Genomic DNA, 15,525 nt, shown 5'->3' with positions numbered 1-15,525 from the left:
AATAATTAAAGATGTCAAAACAGAATGGGTGCAGACGAACAGTGTTAAGAATGCAGACAGGCCAGACAATCTACTTTATATTTAAATATTTCACTTACCTGTCCTGTGACTGCTCTTCATACATTCTTTCCTTTCCTTCTTTGAAGAGTCTTATAGCCCGTTTAGATTTCTTCATCAGACTGTCAATGTAGATTTTAAAATACTCATTCTCACTGAGTTGTGCAAGTTTCTGGTTGTCATCATATTTACTCAGTATAAGTCGCAAATGTTGATAAGTGTCAGGTAAAATGTCAAGTATGTAAGGTGGGCTGTTTTTGAGTTGAAGCTTTGGGTTTTGGCACAATCTTACCTATAAGCAAAAACAAGAGAATGTAAAAGACAAGAAATAAATTGGGGCAAAAACTGATCGAACATCTTAAAAACAATAGGTGGTAAGCATACTACTTTAACCTCCAAGCACAAAAATTTAAATTCTATTTCATTCATACTCCATGAAATTCCAACATAGTCTCTAATGTTAAAGGATGTAAAATTTAACTTAATCCTGCCACATCTATAAAAAGAAACAACTTACATAGTTTGGGGGTTTGTGTTTAAAGGCAGAATGTCTTTGCCCACCTACTACATGCTAAGGAGTGTATTATCAAAACACGTACACAACTAACGGCAAGAGCAGTAGTTTCATACAGATCTGTTTGCTTCAGGTGAAGTCCCCTATGGATGTCTAAATGGCTACTCAGAACTGACTATAAACCATCTTGTCATCTGCTGGCTCTCTTTTTTCTCTATCCAGCAACATAACCTCTTTAGAACCTATAGGAATTTGAAGTTTCAGAGGTCTACACAAATGAAAATGGTCTGAACAAATCCAGTGGTTCAAAAGCTATTAGCCACAACAGACAAATTAAGTCGCTCACGAACAGATATTGTAAACCAGGATACAAAACATTATAAACTTAATGTCTTCCAGCTCACAGTTGTAATAGAAGATACCATCTTAATGGACTTGGAACCATCATGTTCCTAAGTGACACAAAAAATAATCGAATAATGTGTATTACTTAAAAGAATAAGCCTCAGATGAATTGAACACCTTTATTTGAATCCAGTCTGCACTGAAAAGGTTTCTGGAAGATAGTGCTTTTGTTTCCGGTACATATACAAGGTTAGAGTAACTATCTCCTGGCTACCTAAATTCTCTGGTAGTTCGTTGTTCTGTAATGTTCTAGTCTAGAAAGCAAAAGAGATCGAAACTAACGAGTAGGTTTGGAGTGCTACTGCACCGAGCTATCCACACTCAGCTAAAACACTGAGAGGGACACACTCTACACATGTGTGTGCAGCTGTACATATGCAAATACTTATGAAAAAAATCAAGGCCATGTGGTATAAAAAGTTTTATAGGTATCATGTGGAGATTGCCACATTATATATTAGTGACTTTGACAGTCTTTTGAGGGAACTAACGAGGCTGCAAAAACATCTTAATACTGCTGAAAGCAGATTACTATTCCTACTAACATATCAACTTCAGAAAGGTGCAGTCTTGAGCATTTGGGGGCAGGGGGGAAACAAGCTTGTACCCTGTAACATGCACCTCTCTGAACTCAAAGCCGTATTGCTATTGCTGTTGCTGACCCCTCCCTCAAATTCTAGATCTACACCATTGTGAAATCCACTGCCTTAGGACTGTAGCCACTAATACCTTCATGCAACACAAAGAGCAAAGCAAACAGATAATTGTTTTTTTCCCCCCTCTAAAACATACACACAAACACATGCCAGGCAATTAGATTTAGGTAACTGGGTTCATAGTTCAAAAAGCAAAGACAGACAAGCGGACAAAAGTCAAGAACTAACAAGTTCTTGAAAAAAAACGTCTAGCACCAACAGAACAGTGCAAACTCATAAGCATTACAAAAATGTTAGCACCATTAAAAAACAGTATTTACAACATGACATTTGCAATCTCTCCCCTCATTTCACTGATCCATTGTTACTTTACTGATTTCTTTTATTCTTTCACCTACTAGACCACATAATGGATCAGGAACCCTTCTGATGTGTTGCAGAACAGACAGTCCTTCCCACAGGAAAATTTACAATCTCAGTAGGAAACAAAAAGATAGCAGATGGATGCAGGCAAACAAATATGAATACATGAGCATAACACTTCAACATGTTACGAGTGGTTGAGGGCACCAGCAGCTAAGGATTTCTAGTATAAACAGCAAAGTTTCAAGGCAAGCTCTAAAATAATTCAGTGGCTCGTAAAGGAATTCCTTCTAAATTGAGAAAGAAGCTGGAAACAAACAAACAGAAAGGTAAAATATAAAGATGTTTGGACATCTCATCAGGTGATGAGGTCTGGAACCGCAAACCATAACTGCAAAGAGCAGGCAGCAAGACTTTGAAACTGAACATAACTTGGTTATATTTCATATGATAAAGAGAAGGTTGTCAGGATAAGGGACAACATGGTCCAAGTTGTGGGTTTGCAGATGCCTGATATACAAAATAGCAAGGTCTGATTGAGAGCACTTTAGGTGAATGGCTTGATCTGAAAGATTCAGCCACAACTTAAAAGAGCAGTTCAAGTAAAGGAGTTGCCTGAGTGAAGGCAGGATGATGGTGTCACCCCAGAAGATCAAGAAAGGAACTAACAAGAGAGACTTATGAAGGAGATTAAACGTTTTCTTTTAGTTACACTCAAGTTAAGCTGACAGAATTCTTTAAGGAGATTCCAGAAACATGAGCAAAGAATTTTACATGTGTAGACAGATCTGAAAATCATCCCTGCAGAGACGTACGTGAATTTCTTTTTGTAGAAGAGTTTGAAGAACTCAAATCCCAAAGACAGAAGTGAAAACACAGACATTTTTCATCTGAGCTTTTGTTCTCTCTGATTTCTAGTTTAGTGAAAACTTGAAACAGGATTGACATTCTTCCCAAAGCCAACTACAGATGACATTAATCAGTATCACTGATTAGGTGTTACAATCTCCTAGGGGTGGGGGAAACAAACAGCTGAAAAGAGGAAAAGTACTCATTCACAGAAAAATTCAGCAATGAGAACAGACCACAAGCAGAGAAGGCTACAATGATTTTGAATGGTTTATTTATCCTAACTTAATTATCATGAACAATTAATTAATTCTCTTTCTGAAGTCTATCTATTTAATAGGATGTTCCAACAAGCAGAATGTAAGCAGTTTCATATATATTAGAAATAACACTAAAAATACAAAACCAGGAAAAAGCAAATTGCTTGTGCTGGTTGGTGTATTTTCAAGTCATTCCATTCAACTATACAAAAAGAACATCCATTTATAAAGAAGGTTTAGTTTCTCTTTCAGATGTTCTAGTAAGTGTTCTTCAGTCCAGCATCACTACATACAGTCATGCACACATGAAAACAGGATCCTGTGGTCATCATGGTTTACAAAGCTTCACCTTCTGCTGAATTTACAGAGATAAATAGAGCACACAACTAGAACCTTCAACTCCAGACAACTAGAACCTTCAACTCCAGAAGAAGCCTTTAAAAAAGTCATACAAGAACTCTTTTGCAGTACAACTCAAGTAGTCTTACGCCTTCTTATTGAAAAAATGCTAACATTTAGTTTAAGTCAGTGATTCAGCAAAGTAGTTCAAGGCTTTCTTCGCTTTATAGAGTACACAAAGTTTCAGTCCAAAGGAAGTTAACTTTGTAAAGAGATGTCTGGTAAACCATATGGTTTCCAGAGTCAGGATGTCCTGACACGTACCACAGCAGTTCACAATTAAAAGTAAGCAATAAGAAATGACATCTGCTGACGCAAAAGATTTACCAATGCCCCAGCAGTGGCGCACATACCTTTCTTCAAAAGAAAACAGAACTCAAAACAAAAAAAAAAAAACAACAAAACACAAAAAATAAACCAACAAAACAAAAAAACCCAAAATAAAGACCTCCATATTGCACTTCACAAAGCAACCCTCTCCAACACTTTAGGAGCGGACATGAATCATATCACTGTGCGATTTCGGTATTGTTATGACTGGAAGTAAGCAAGTATATATTTAGCAAGCATTCAGTCTAAAAAATGAAAAGCAGTCAGTCAGCAACTTCGTAAGAAATCACTCACTCATTGAAGTAAACTGAGACAAAGCTAAGCTCCTTCAGTACCTCACTCAGGGTAAATCCAGGTATTTACTCCAGAATCACAGAAACCATAGAGTGCAGCTCTAATTGCGAAGAACTAAGGCATTACCCTAGTCTACCAGAAATAGATTTTGAAAAAATTAACTCGGGAACTTGCAGACAACTTTACTCCAGTGCCTATGGAGAAAAAAAAACCACAACCAACCAGACCCCTCTTCCCTCCTCTCCTCTGAACTCTCCCCAAACAAAGTAAATACCACTAGTTATAACATATTTTTTTTAATTATGTGACTTCAATTATAAGGCATTACTTCACAGCATCTTCAGAGATGAGAGTAATGGATGCCTACTGCACACAGACAACAAATTTCTTGCAGAAGACTATCTTCTATTCACTTTTTAAAGCAAACAAAGTTGAAAGCCCTGGACTGGTCTGACAAAAGAACTTTTGTTCAATTGTAATAACGGTAGCCCTAACACAATCTGTTTAAACACCTAACGTTAGTGAAAGACAATACAAGGAAAGTAACACAGCTAGAACAGAGTAAGTATCTAATGAGTAGGACATCCGCTAAACAGTTTTCAGCTGCAGTGAATGGACTAGAACAATCAGAGCAGCAGCACTTGCACACTTGCAAAACTAAACTTCAAAACCGTCTACTGAACAAGTATCTTCTGCCATGCAGCCCAAAAAATGGCAAAGTACTAAAACACTTTCACAGACAGCATAAAGGTAGCTAGCTCTGCAGTAAGATACCATACCAGTTCTCCAGAAAGCCACAACACAGTGCTACCAGCAATTCATCTGAAGAAGTTAACCAGGGAGGGGCTAACTGGGAAAACAGATGAATCTGAACATTACGCTTCCTCATCATACATTTCTTCCCACCCGAAGTTACCTTAACTGCAATGCATCATATCTTCCTTCCTGAAAGAAGCCTTCTCATCAAAATACAAGTAGAGGGGAGCAATCACCAAACTTTTTAGTTTGAGCTGAGAATACAGTGCGTGCTCGTTCAACAGCTGCCAGACTGCAACTGAGCTGTGTTTCCATACTGGAGGAACAACCTGATAACAACGCTGATGGCACATATGCACGAGGACAGCTGACTTTGGAGGGTCATTTATACTTTCTTCTGATCAGAAAAAGAGAAGCTTCCATTTCTCTGTTTAAATTTTTATTCTTTTTCCACAAACAGCGTACGCAGGGCATAAAACTTCCTATAGACTTTGACCAGGTAGCACACTGAAGAATGCCACTGTAATGATTGATGATTGTCTTTTCCACATCCTCTGTGAAACAATGACATTTAATTGACTTGGAAGGTTGCACGTTAATGTAACAACTACAAAAAGTGTTGCAAAGAATAGCAGCGCACACATATTTTCAACTACTGTGCTCTGTATACTCATTTAGATGCTGTGGAAAAAGTGGATACAGACAAATGTCAATTTAAAGAAAACCACATTACTAAGTTACAGGGGTAATACAGCTTTTACTTACAAAGTCAACACCGTGATCTTTGGAGACGCACTCTAATCTGATACAGTCAAACAACTGGGTGAGCCATGACAGAGCACCCAAACAGTTTAGACAATATTGTTAATCTTCACAGTAGAAATTATAGTTATTTTCAATCCCAATGCATAAGAGTATGAAAAAGTGATTGGAAGTGGCTGAAATATTCCCGTTTTTAAAAAATCCTGTTCAGAATGTGTCACAATTTTATCAGCTTGAGACCCACAATAGTGAACTGCGCACAATGGTACTGCCAACTCTAAATAGGCCGAGCAGTAAATTAACTGCTCCCATGTTTACATAATAGGCATTCTCTCCCAAAGTTGTTCTCAAGATAACCATTATCCTCTGATAATAATGCAAGGCTAGTTTCTAGGTTTTTAAACCATTAGGTTTAGAACCCCATGAAAAAAAAAAAAAATCCCATGTAATTTATACATACTTTAAAGGAAAACTTAAGAGTTATTTGCTAACAATATTATTTTTTATGTATTTAAAGGATATGAACTTTCCAAAACACATACAGTGTTTTAAAAACAGTAATTTGCTTGCTAGCAGTTTGGAGATACACAGTCAATTTGCTTATACAATGCTAGAACTGGAAAGCTGGGCTAGCCTTCCAAACTATGAAAGGGATATTATTCTTTGCATTGCAAAGGAATAAAAGTATTTTTGGTTCTTAGTGGTACAGCTACTGCTTACCCATGAGAAAAGCAGCAGAGAAACTGGACATTGATGCTAACAATTGATGTCCCTTTAATAACGAAATTAGTATTGCAAATTTATATTTAAAAAAAGACACACCAGTAAACTTCAAAAATTACAGATCCCAGTGGATGAAATAAAAAGAAAGATGCAGGTATAAGATATACAAACAGATAACAATTCACATTCACTGATCACTTACAACAAGATAATTTGTATTATTGTTATTCCCTGCAAGTATGTTGTTTACATTAACTTTTACAAACAGGGCTCTAACCAGGAGCACCCAACATCCTGTCCTGCTGAAGAGCTCTTTCAAAACCCTTGATTTTTTTTTTCAAAACAGTTAACAGAAGTTTAAAGAGATGACACTTAAGCAGAACTGCGACCTTCTGCCTGTTCTAACAGCTGAAGCATCAGCCCATAGAAAACAAGCATTGCCATGAAATCTGAACAATTCCAAAGCATGACATACAGCCAACTCTATACAGGGAAGCCTGCATGGTATCTAAGCAGCCAGAATTTTACATACACCATAAAACCACTCTCACTGTATACTTCTTCGAGAGTAGGAATATTTGTAATATCGGTTAATCCCTTGTTGCTGAAAACAAATAATTCATACAGAAAATCTCATCCACCAAAGGAGGTAATTACAGAAAGAAATGAAGGAAAGGTAAAGACTGGCAGTTTTAAGGAAGGAATGTAAACCAGAAATCAGTAAGCCCTGCCCCTATTTTTTAAGGCTTCTCTTTTTTCATCCTTTGGTCAACATAACTGCTTTTGTTTCTATTCTCCCTTTCCCTAACATCTTTGGAACGGCAGAAAACTTCAGCTACCTCACCAACTGCAAAAAAAGATGGTTATCACAGCTATTCCAGTTAAAGAATAAATGAGGATAATGCCTGTTATTACAAGAAGCAAAATAGGCCTCCAAGCCACAATCTTGCCATTGGCAGCACCCCACTGACTATGCAGAGCCTGCTGCCTTCACCAGGTTGATCAGTGACCCACCACAGAAATCACTCCAGAAAAGGGATTTGAAACTACAGTGGATCGAGCAGGTTTCTATTTCTGATTTTAATCCCTGGTTTTGATCTAGACAGAGGAGAAAATGACCTTCCCCTGCCTACTGCCGCATGAGGCTAAGAGACTTAAGTTTGTTTGCCAACATATTAAATTTGCTCAAACACATCCTTTCACTATAAGTACCAAATGCTAAAAACTCAAGCAGCAAGCTACAGCATTCTCACACTATGACATCACCCTGTCTGGTATACTTTAATATAATTTGGAAATAAAATTTGATTAACTGAGAACAGCTTAAAGAGGATACATTAAAGATCCAAATTGAGGACACTTATCCAGTAAAATGAGAAAGCAAGCACAGTGCAATGTCCAGCCTTTCCAGTGACTTCTACAGAACGGGCCTTACTGGCTGTTCTGATGCTCTGTTGTAATTGTGATAAACACAGTAATCCTATACTAGTAAAAGCAATCCACAAGTCCAGGCTGTGGGGTTAAGATTTTCTGGTAACCATCAATATACTAACCAATCAGGGGGACAACCTTACCATACAGATCTGTAAATGGCCTGACACGGGGGAATGAAGCCATACATTCCCCACGTGGCTTTAATAACAACAAACAAGATTCCTGGTTTCCAAGCTGAAAACTTCCTTCTACTGAAGATCTGCTTCCAAGTAGCATTTGCAGTTCTTATTACAAGATGCTCAGTTTACAGCATCCCAATCGCCAACAAGGAAATGTCCACAAAGCCTCTGTGACAATACCCATTTCTATCAAGGCTGGATTTTAAGTTTATCATCAGAAATTGGGATGGAAATACAGATTTTATTCTTGGAGCATCAAAAAGGCCAGCATGCAAGGAGGACTCAGTCAAATACTTTGAAATTACCACTTGTCAAGGTATATTACATAAAATAATCTCTACCATGGCAGTATAACTACTTAGAAACTTTAAGGAATGTTAAACATCCGCATGTTACAAGAGCCACTGGGAAAGCCAACAGTTACACTAACTCACCGAGTTAAAAAGTCTTAACTCCCTCGCCATACAGACCCAAGGCTAACAGGTAGCAATCCCAACTCCCCACCCGCTTCAAAAGAAAGTTCTTGAAAGGATCACCTCATACACAAAGCAAACTGCCTACATCTTCTGAACAGTCACCCATGTTATAATCAAACTGTTCCTACCATTGGTAAGGAACTCTCCTAGCCAATCTGTCATCATACAAGCTGTCGTTTTGTACAATACTAAACAAAATGTACTGGGATGGTGCAGAGACCTATAAGATATAAAAAACTATGGTCTATCCCCCTACTTCCTGAAAAATTAGTTTCAGTAGAGTGTATTTCTAGGTTCAAAAATATAGAAAAGTAGTACTTAAAAAAAATCATTAAAATGCAGAACACAGTTAAAAGTTAGGCGTACCATGCTAATCTGTTTACTAAACTGATGAGAGTGACATCCCCCAAGTCCCCACGCACATTCCTAAAAGCACAAACATATCCTCATTGCCATCACAAGCGTGTCTCACAGAACAATTAGCTTAACTGAAGTTTCATACTTCAGAGGTCTTGTTCGCAGACTAACGATGTGATCCAACACGAAGCACACAGAATATGTGATTACAAGTCTAAGTTAAGCAGCTTTTTCGTTAGGACAGCTCTTCAAGTTTGAGTCATTTTAAAGGATCTGAAAATAACAATAGCCTAAGGCAAACGCATTTGTTTTCCCTCCACAAACCGAGATTAAAAAAAACATAGCCAGAGGCCGTAGGGGAAAAAAAAAAAGGGGGGGGGGAGTGGGGGGAAAGACGACAAATGGTGCTTAAATAACCTAAACCGCGAGTCCCCTTGCTTCCCCAGGCAGGGGAGCCGAGCAGCCGGAGCTGCAGGAAGACGCTGTTCCCCCATGGGTACGCGGTTAAATGGCCCCATTATTCACCGTGCGGATACACGGAGGCGCACAGACACTCACCACTTTGTCCATAAGCTTCCAGGTCTTCTCCACAGTCCTGCGGTCGGCAGCTGCCTGCTTGGGGGGGCCCACAGCATCCTGAATGGCATCGATGAAGCCCAGGATCCGTCCCTTGCGCGGGGTCCGGCCGTTGAGGGAATTGGCCATCTGGGAGCCGAGCTGGCCACAGGGACAGAGACAGGCTCACACCGCGCCCGGCCGCCCCCGGGCAGGGCAGCGCAGGCCCGGGCACCTCTAGCTGCCACTTTGCGTGACACACCAGCGCAGCCCCACCTGGCCCGAGCCGGGCGCGGGCAGAGCCGTCCCGCGTTCACCGGCAGCGCCGAGGGGCGCAGAGGAACCCACCCTCGCCCCAGGGCCCGGCCCACCCCTCCACCCGGGCGGCCGCACCGGCGGGCAGCGGGGCCGTGCCCCTCGCCGCACAACAAAAGGGATGAGGGGACGGGGGCAGGAGGCGCAGCAGGAGCCCGCGGGCCGGGGGCCGCGCTCCCGCCGCGCACATACGTACGGATCGGTACGGCGCGGTCCCGGGCCGAGAGCCGCCGAGGACGGGCTGAGGCGGGCGGCGAGGGGGAGGCTCCTCAGCCCCCCGCGGGGCCGCTTCCTCAGCCCGAGGCGGCGGAGCGCGGCGCAAGCGAAGCGCCTGGTCGGACGAGGCTCTCCGCCCTCCGGCGGCTCCGCTGCCCCGGCAGGCGGGTGGAGCACGTCCCGCACCCCGTCCCGGCCGCCGCGCCGGCTCCCCGCACGCACCCACGGCCCCGCGGGGCTCTGCCCTGCGCCGCCGCCGCTCCGCTGCCGGGCGGCCGCTGCCCCGTAGGGCAGTACGGGGAGCTGCTGCCCCGCCGCCCGCATCGCCCTGCCCGCCCGGTGGGTGTGTGGGGAGCGCGTCCGACAGACACACGCGAGAGAGAGAAGAGACGCACACGCACGGGCCTGTCCGCCGCCCCGCTCGCAGCCCCCGGCAGGCTGTGGTCTCCCCTCACTCCTAGAAAGTGAGGCTGGCTCCCCGGCGGCGGCGGCCCCGCTCCCCGGTACATGCCCACCCCCAGGGCAGCGCTCGGCCCCGCGCATGCGCGCCGGCAGGAGGGCGGGCGGCAAGCCCCCTTCTCGTAGGCGGGAACCACGGCCTGAAGATAGCCAATCAGAATATGGAATTTAATTGGATTGATGTGTACACCAGCAAGTGGGAGCGGAGATAGGAAGGTGGGCGGGGTGGCGGGCGGGGAGAAGGCTTCTGGCACGGGGAGGAGGCGGGAAGGAGGGGACTTGGCTGTGCTGGGAGTGATCGGAGAACTGACCAATGCCTGAGCCAGGAGGGAGAGAGGTGGAGCTTCCGGTCCCGCCTCCTCACACTTGCCCGTCTGCTTAGGCGTTGAGGGGGTGGCATGAGGCCTTTTGGCGGGGTTGAGAGGACAGAGGGGCCGGCGACCTCGGGATTGCCCCTGGCCGGAAGGGTTCCTGTGGCTAGCGATGCGGCCTGGGGCTGCGGCGGGGTGCCCCTCCCTCCTTCCTCCCTCCCCGCTCTGGTGAAGTTGTGGTGGAGCCTGCTGGAGCGCTTGGTGTTACAAATCCACAGTAGTTATTGCCACCTTTTCGAGGGTTCTGCCTTTACGCTTCTCCTTCGTGCCTTTTAGGGAGTTTGTTGAGGTTTTTTATTTTGTTTTGGGTTGGGGTTTTTTTGTGGCCACAAAGAACAGGAACTTCTTTTCCTTTTGTAGGTCTGGTTTCTTCCCTTGCTTTGTGAGAGGGCTGAGGTGCGTTGTCACTCCCCGCTGTGGAAGCGGGTGCGGGGTGTGAGGGCTGAGGCTCCGCAGCTGCTTTGAAGGGTAGTGAGGGAATACCTAAACACTTTCTAGTAAGAAATGCCCCTGTATGTATATTTACTTTTTTACTTGCTATGAGCTTTTTCCGGGGGGGGGGGGGGGGGGGGGGGGGGGGATATGGTAAATAAAACCCAACTGATTAATCTGTTATGCTTTAATTTTAGGGCAGGCGTTCCCCTCAGATTTGTATATTGCCTTTGAGTGCCGGAGAGGAAAGAGCAAGGCTTGCCTGCATAGGCTACGAGACATTTGACTTCAAAGTCTTTTGAAGATGTTCCAGGGAGTAATTATGCTTTGCAAATGTTAATCTTCTAATTAATTACCATGCAAGGAAAGGAAAATACAACACTTTAAAAACGGTGAGGCTCTTTTCTGAAGACAGTTGTATTAGAGGAGTGTTTTTAAGTTCTGTGTTTTGTGATATTGACATGTGTTTTCCATAGTAGGAGTTCCCTGTCTAAAGAATTTTTTTTTAATTTGTTTTCCCTTTTTCTTAAATTTTTTCCTAATTTTTCTGGGGGTTGGCTTTTAATAAAACAGGAGTCGGGAAAAACAATAGAAAGAAATCGTAGAGTATTTCAGTGACCCTTTTATTTCTGTCACTGTTTACAGGTATTTTTAGTGCAGGTATCTTCCCATTGATTTAAAATGTGTCAAGTTACTCCTCTGGGCAAGCATACAACAATAAAGTCATATCAGTGGTGTCTTCCTCAAAGGTCATCATTCCTCTGTAGCTTTAAAATATGAAGTGGCGGGTACTTGCCTTAAGTGGGTTGGAAGCTTCTCATTTCACTGTAGGCTCCGTAAATTGTTTTCTTCCCTGTGTTGTTTCAAATGTTGGTTTAAAACTCTTCTCTGGCAGCTGTCTCTATCTTTTTTTTGGGGGGTTTTTTTTTTGTTTGGCACTCACCTTGTGTGAGATTAGGCTGGTAATGACTGCTTACTCTTTTGCTGTCTCGTTTGGTTGTGGATAAAGCAGAGGATCTGATGTATTTTTCTGCACTTGTTAAAAATTTGGTTCTTTTTCTCGATTGTTATGTCATTCTCTTCATATTCTGCACGCTGCCAAGAGCTATGATCTGTGAGTTGTGCTTGGTAGCTGTCTGGGGCTGAGTCATGTTGTCTTGCAGTTCATCTGAGTGCAGAGCCAGCAGGAGCGAGCAGCTTGGCTCCCCGCATCCCTGCGTATGTGTGTTGCGTTATTAAGAGAATAGCCAGCTCTATGGGAAAAGTGAGTGGTTTTCCAATGGTGGTTTCCTTTTCTCGTTGCCTGTGCTGTACAGTAAGTATGGATATTCTGGGAATTACAGTCCTCAGAGGGTCATATGATGTATGTTAGAAGCAAGCCAACTGGGAGAAGCAGGTGAAAGAGATACCCTTGGCTTCAGTATCAAGGGTGGTAAAGATGGGTCAAGCTTTTGCGTGCCATGCTGAGAAAGGGCTAGAAGATGCAGTGTTGCTTTTGTGGTTTCAAGCATGCAGAGTGAAAGGACTGTTTGACAGCAGGCAGCTGAGAGGTAAGGCTGAGGGAGGAGGAGCAAACAGCTGCTGTGTGTTTGAAGTCAGAGGCATGTGCTCCTTAGCAGTGGAGGACACAAGGACTGATCTTGCCCACTGGTTCTGTGGATGCATAAGGATAAAAAGCCCTTGAAAGGGTGGGCTGAAGGCACTGGCCAGCCCGTTTTCATGCAGGGCAGGAGCTGTGTGTTAATGTAGCCATCCAGAGGGACGTGTGAGAGGGCATTCCTACTGCCCAACTTCAGGCACTCTTAACAGCCTAAATTGAGAAGGTAGTCTGCTATGTGATCTCTCAATGGACCTATACAAGGTGATTCAAAGCAGAAACCTAAAACTGATTCTCTGTGGGAAAGGGGGTCTTTCTGTTTGGGCTATATTTAAGGTGCATAGGTAAGTTTGATTTCTAATTAAGGCCCCCAAGTTATCTACAGACAATTAAAATGCCTCAACCGATCTCTCTTACTCGTAAGCTCTCTGACTAAATATTTGACTTATTATACTAAAGAACATGACAGGTTGAATCTGCTGCTTGTGTTTTAATCACTGTATGAAATCAGTACACAATGGAAATGAGGTAAATGTGAGGTGGCAAACTTTGAGAATTCCCTGTTACATGAAAGTGATCCTCAACCTAGTTAAGATACTAACTAATCATGTGGTGGTGTCTGGATGTCTACTGTAAGAATTTGGTAAAATCCTGTAATGAAGATTACAGAGTGAAGGTGGCTGTGTCAGGATATGAGAAAGGGATCAAGACAATGTGAAAGAGGCCTTGTTTTGGACTCTTAAATCGCTTTGTAAGGTTAGGATTTCAGATGTGACTTCCTGAAAAGCCCAGCTGCTTGGTAGACGGGGAAATAACAGAGGTACAAGACATTAAAATTAAACTAACAGTTACACTTATCCATTGCAGTATTTTCCTATCTGTTAACTAGTTTTTGTTTTGTTGGGTGTTCTTGCTTTGCTGGTGACTTTTCATTCCTCTGGAGTTGTTAGACAGCCTTGTGAATGAAACTTTATGTTGCTGCTTCTGAATGAATTCCATCAAAGAGCCATAGACAGTACTTGGAAGCAAGAGAGATGTTTTGGTTTGGTTTTCTTTGTTCACCAACTATTAAAATATTGATTTTCTGCAGTCAGTCGATGTATGTGGCTTGGAAGCTGTTTTCATTTGTGTGGGTTTTTTGCTGTGGTTCAAGTGACTTTTTGCCCAAATACACTGAAACATAAGAAGAATGAAGACATCAGATGCAGGTTTTATTTATAGCCACATAAATAAGATAAGGTATTGCCCTTATGTAAGGTATCAATTTTTTTAAAGGTTAATACAGTATACAGTATGCCAAGTTAAGTGATACCGTAGCAACGCTTGTAGCTTAAGTTGGCTATTTCAAAAGTTGAAAGTGAAGTGAATTCTTGCTAATTGTAAGACAATACTCTGGCTATCCCAGTGTCCTTAAACTTTCAAAGTAATCTCTTTGTTTTGACTAAATATATACAATTTTATCAAACGGCAGCTGTTCCCAGGGGTGTAGCATTCTGCAGTGCACTGTCAGGCAGTGGTTTAATGGCTGAGCTGTGACAAGATCAGGCTCTTCTCAGGGTGTGCAGTGCTCCAGCAGAAAGCAGCTGGTCCCTCTTTTCATGGGAGCTGAGGCTGTAAGGGCCACTGGAACCCGCTGTTCTTCTAGTGCCCTCAATCCATCTGTTCTGTAAAAACACCAAACCGAAACCAAAAAAACACAAATGCACCACAACCCAAACAAACAAAAAAAGATACAAGGTAACTGTTGTAACAACAAATAACTTTCTGTTCCAGGACTGTTTGCTTAAATACATTTTCATTAGCCCATTCTAGAAATGTACACTGTGCTATGTCCACAGTGCACACCGCCCTCCCCCCAGTATCCAGTTATTATATAGTCATCTGTAATAGCTGTTTAAGAATATTAAAGTGGAGCAACTGGAAAATCCTTTCATGTTATGATTTCACAGTGCCCTCAAGGATCCTAGGCTCTTCAGAGCTACAAAAAAAAATTAAGCCATTTATTTATGATTTTCAGGGTTGTCAAGCTGCAAGCCACCATTGTGGGTAACTTTTAAAGTAGATTGCCACATATTTACCTGTTTTATTATCACAGACTCTGAGGCAGAAAGCAAAACCTATCACCTGTGGCACTCAGAATTCTCTTACTGATAATTTAAGTTGGTACATTAATAGGAGTTTTTCCTGCCTTAGTGAATAATTACTTATCAAAAATTGGTGATAACAGTGGCTGTTTGTTGTTGGATTTTTATCTAGTTAATTCAGCTACTAGAAACAATCTAGCTATTGTTTCTCTGTTTACTTAGAGCCCAAAGAGTGGTTGTAAATCAAGTTGAATACAGCTGGTGGCTGGTCACAAGTGGTGTTCCCCAGGGCTCAGTGTTGCGGCCACTGTGTTTAATATCTTTGTTGATGATCTGGATGTGGGGATTGAGTGCACCCTCAGTAAGGTCACAGATGACACCAAGCTGGAGGGGACCGTTGATCTGCTTGAGGACAGGAGGCTCTGCAGAGGGATTTGGAAAGGCTGGACGATGGGCCAAAGCCAGTTGTGTGAAGTTCAACAAAAAGTTCTGGTTTCTGCATACGGGTCACAGCAGCCCCACAGCGCTGCGGGCTGGGGGCAGAGCGGCTCAAAGCTGCCCCATGGAAAGGGCCCGGGGGTGCTGGTCAGCAGCCGGCTGGACATGAGCCCCCAGTGTGCCCAGGTGGCCCAGGAGGCCAACAGCACCCTGGCTCGGATCCGAAACGGTGTGGCCGGCAGGG

General features: G+C 43.0%; 1 protein-coding gene and 1 long non-coding RNA gene across 5 annotated transcripts in view; one reads left to right on the top strand and one right to left on the bottom strand.

The window, feature by feature from the left end:
• Positions 1-10,436, bottom strand: part of CBLB (Cbl proto-oncogene B) — a 130,340-nt gene extending 119,904 nt beyond the window's left edge. For 2 of the 3 annotated variants that reach the window (XM_037378251.1, XM_037378253.1), the window contains exons 1-3: positions 10,296-10,436; positions 9,373-9,531; positions 99-349 (exon numbers count right to left, since the gene is read on the bottom strand). In XM_037378251.1, the coding sequence (XP_037234148.1) occupies positions 99-349; positions 9,373-9,531; positions 10,296-10,409 (524 nt within the window). In that variant the 5' untranslated portion in view covers positions 10,410-10,436. The remainder of the gene's footprint in view (positions 1-98; positions 350-9,372; positions 9,532-10,295) is intronic. The other variant, XM_037378252.1, reaches the window with a different exon arrangement.
• A 299-nt stretch (positions 10,437-10,735) lies between these two features.
• Positions 10,736-15,525, top strand: part of LOC119143804 — a 147,259-nt gene continuing 142,469 nt past the window's right edge. Inside the window, exons 1-2 of one of the 2 annotated variants that reach the window (XR_005102832.1) lie at positions 10,736-10,971; positions 11,360-11,554. This is a non-coding gene — a long non-coding RNA (uncharacterized LOC119143804). Of the gene's footprint in view, positions 11,555-15,525 lie in introns of both variants that reach the window. The other variant, XR_005102831.1, reaches the window with a different exon arrangement.

Source organism: Falco rusticolus, chromosome 2 (genome assembly GCF_015220075.1).
Source record: "Falco rusticolus isolate bFalRus1 chromosome 2, bFalRus1.pri, whole genome shotgun sequence".
NCBI classification, from domain to species: Eukaryota; Metazoa; Chordata; class Aves; order Falconiformes; family Falconidae; genus Falco; species Falco rusticolus.
This window is presented reverse-complemented; position numbering and strand designations above follow the sequence as displayed.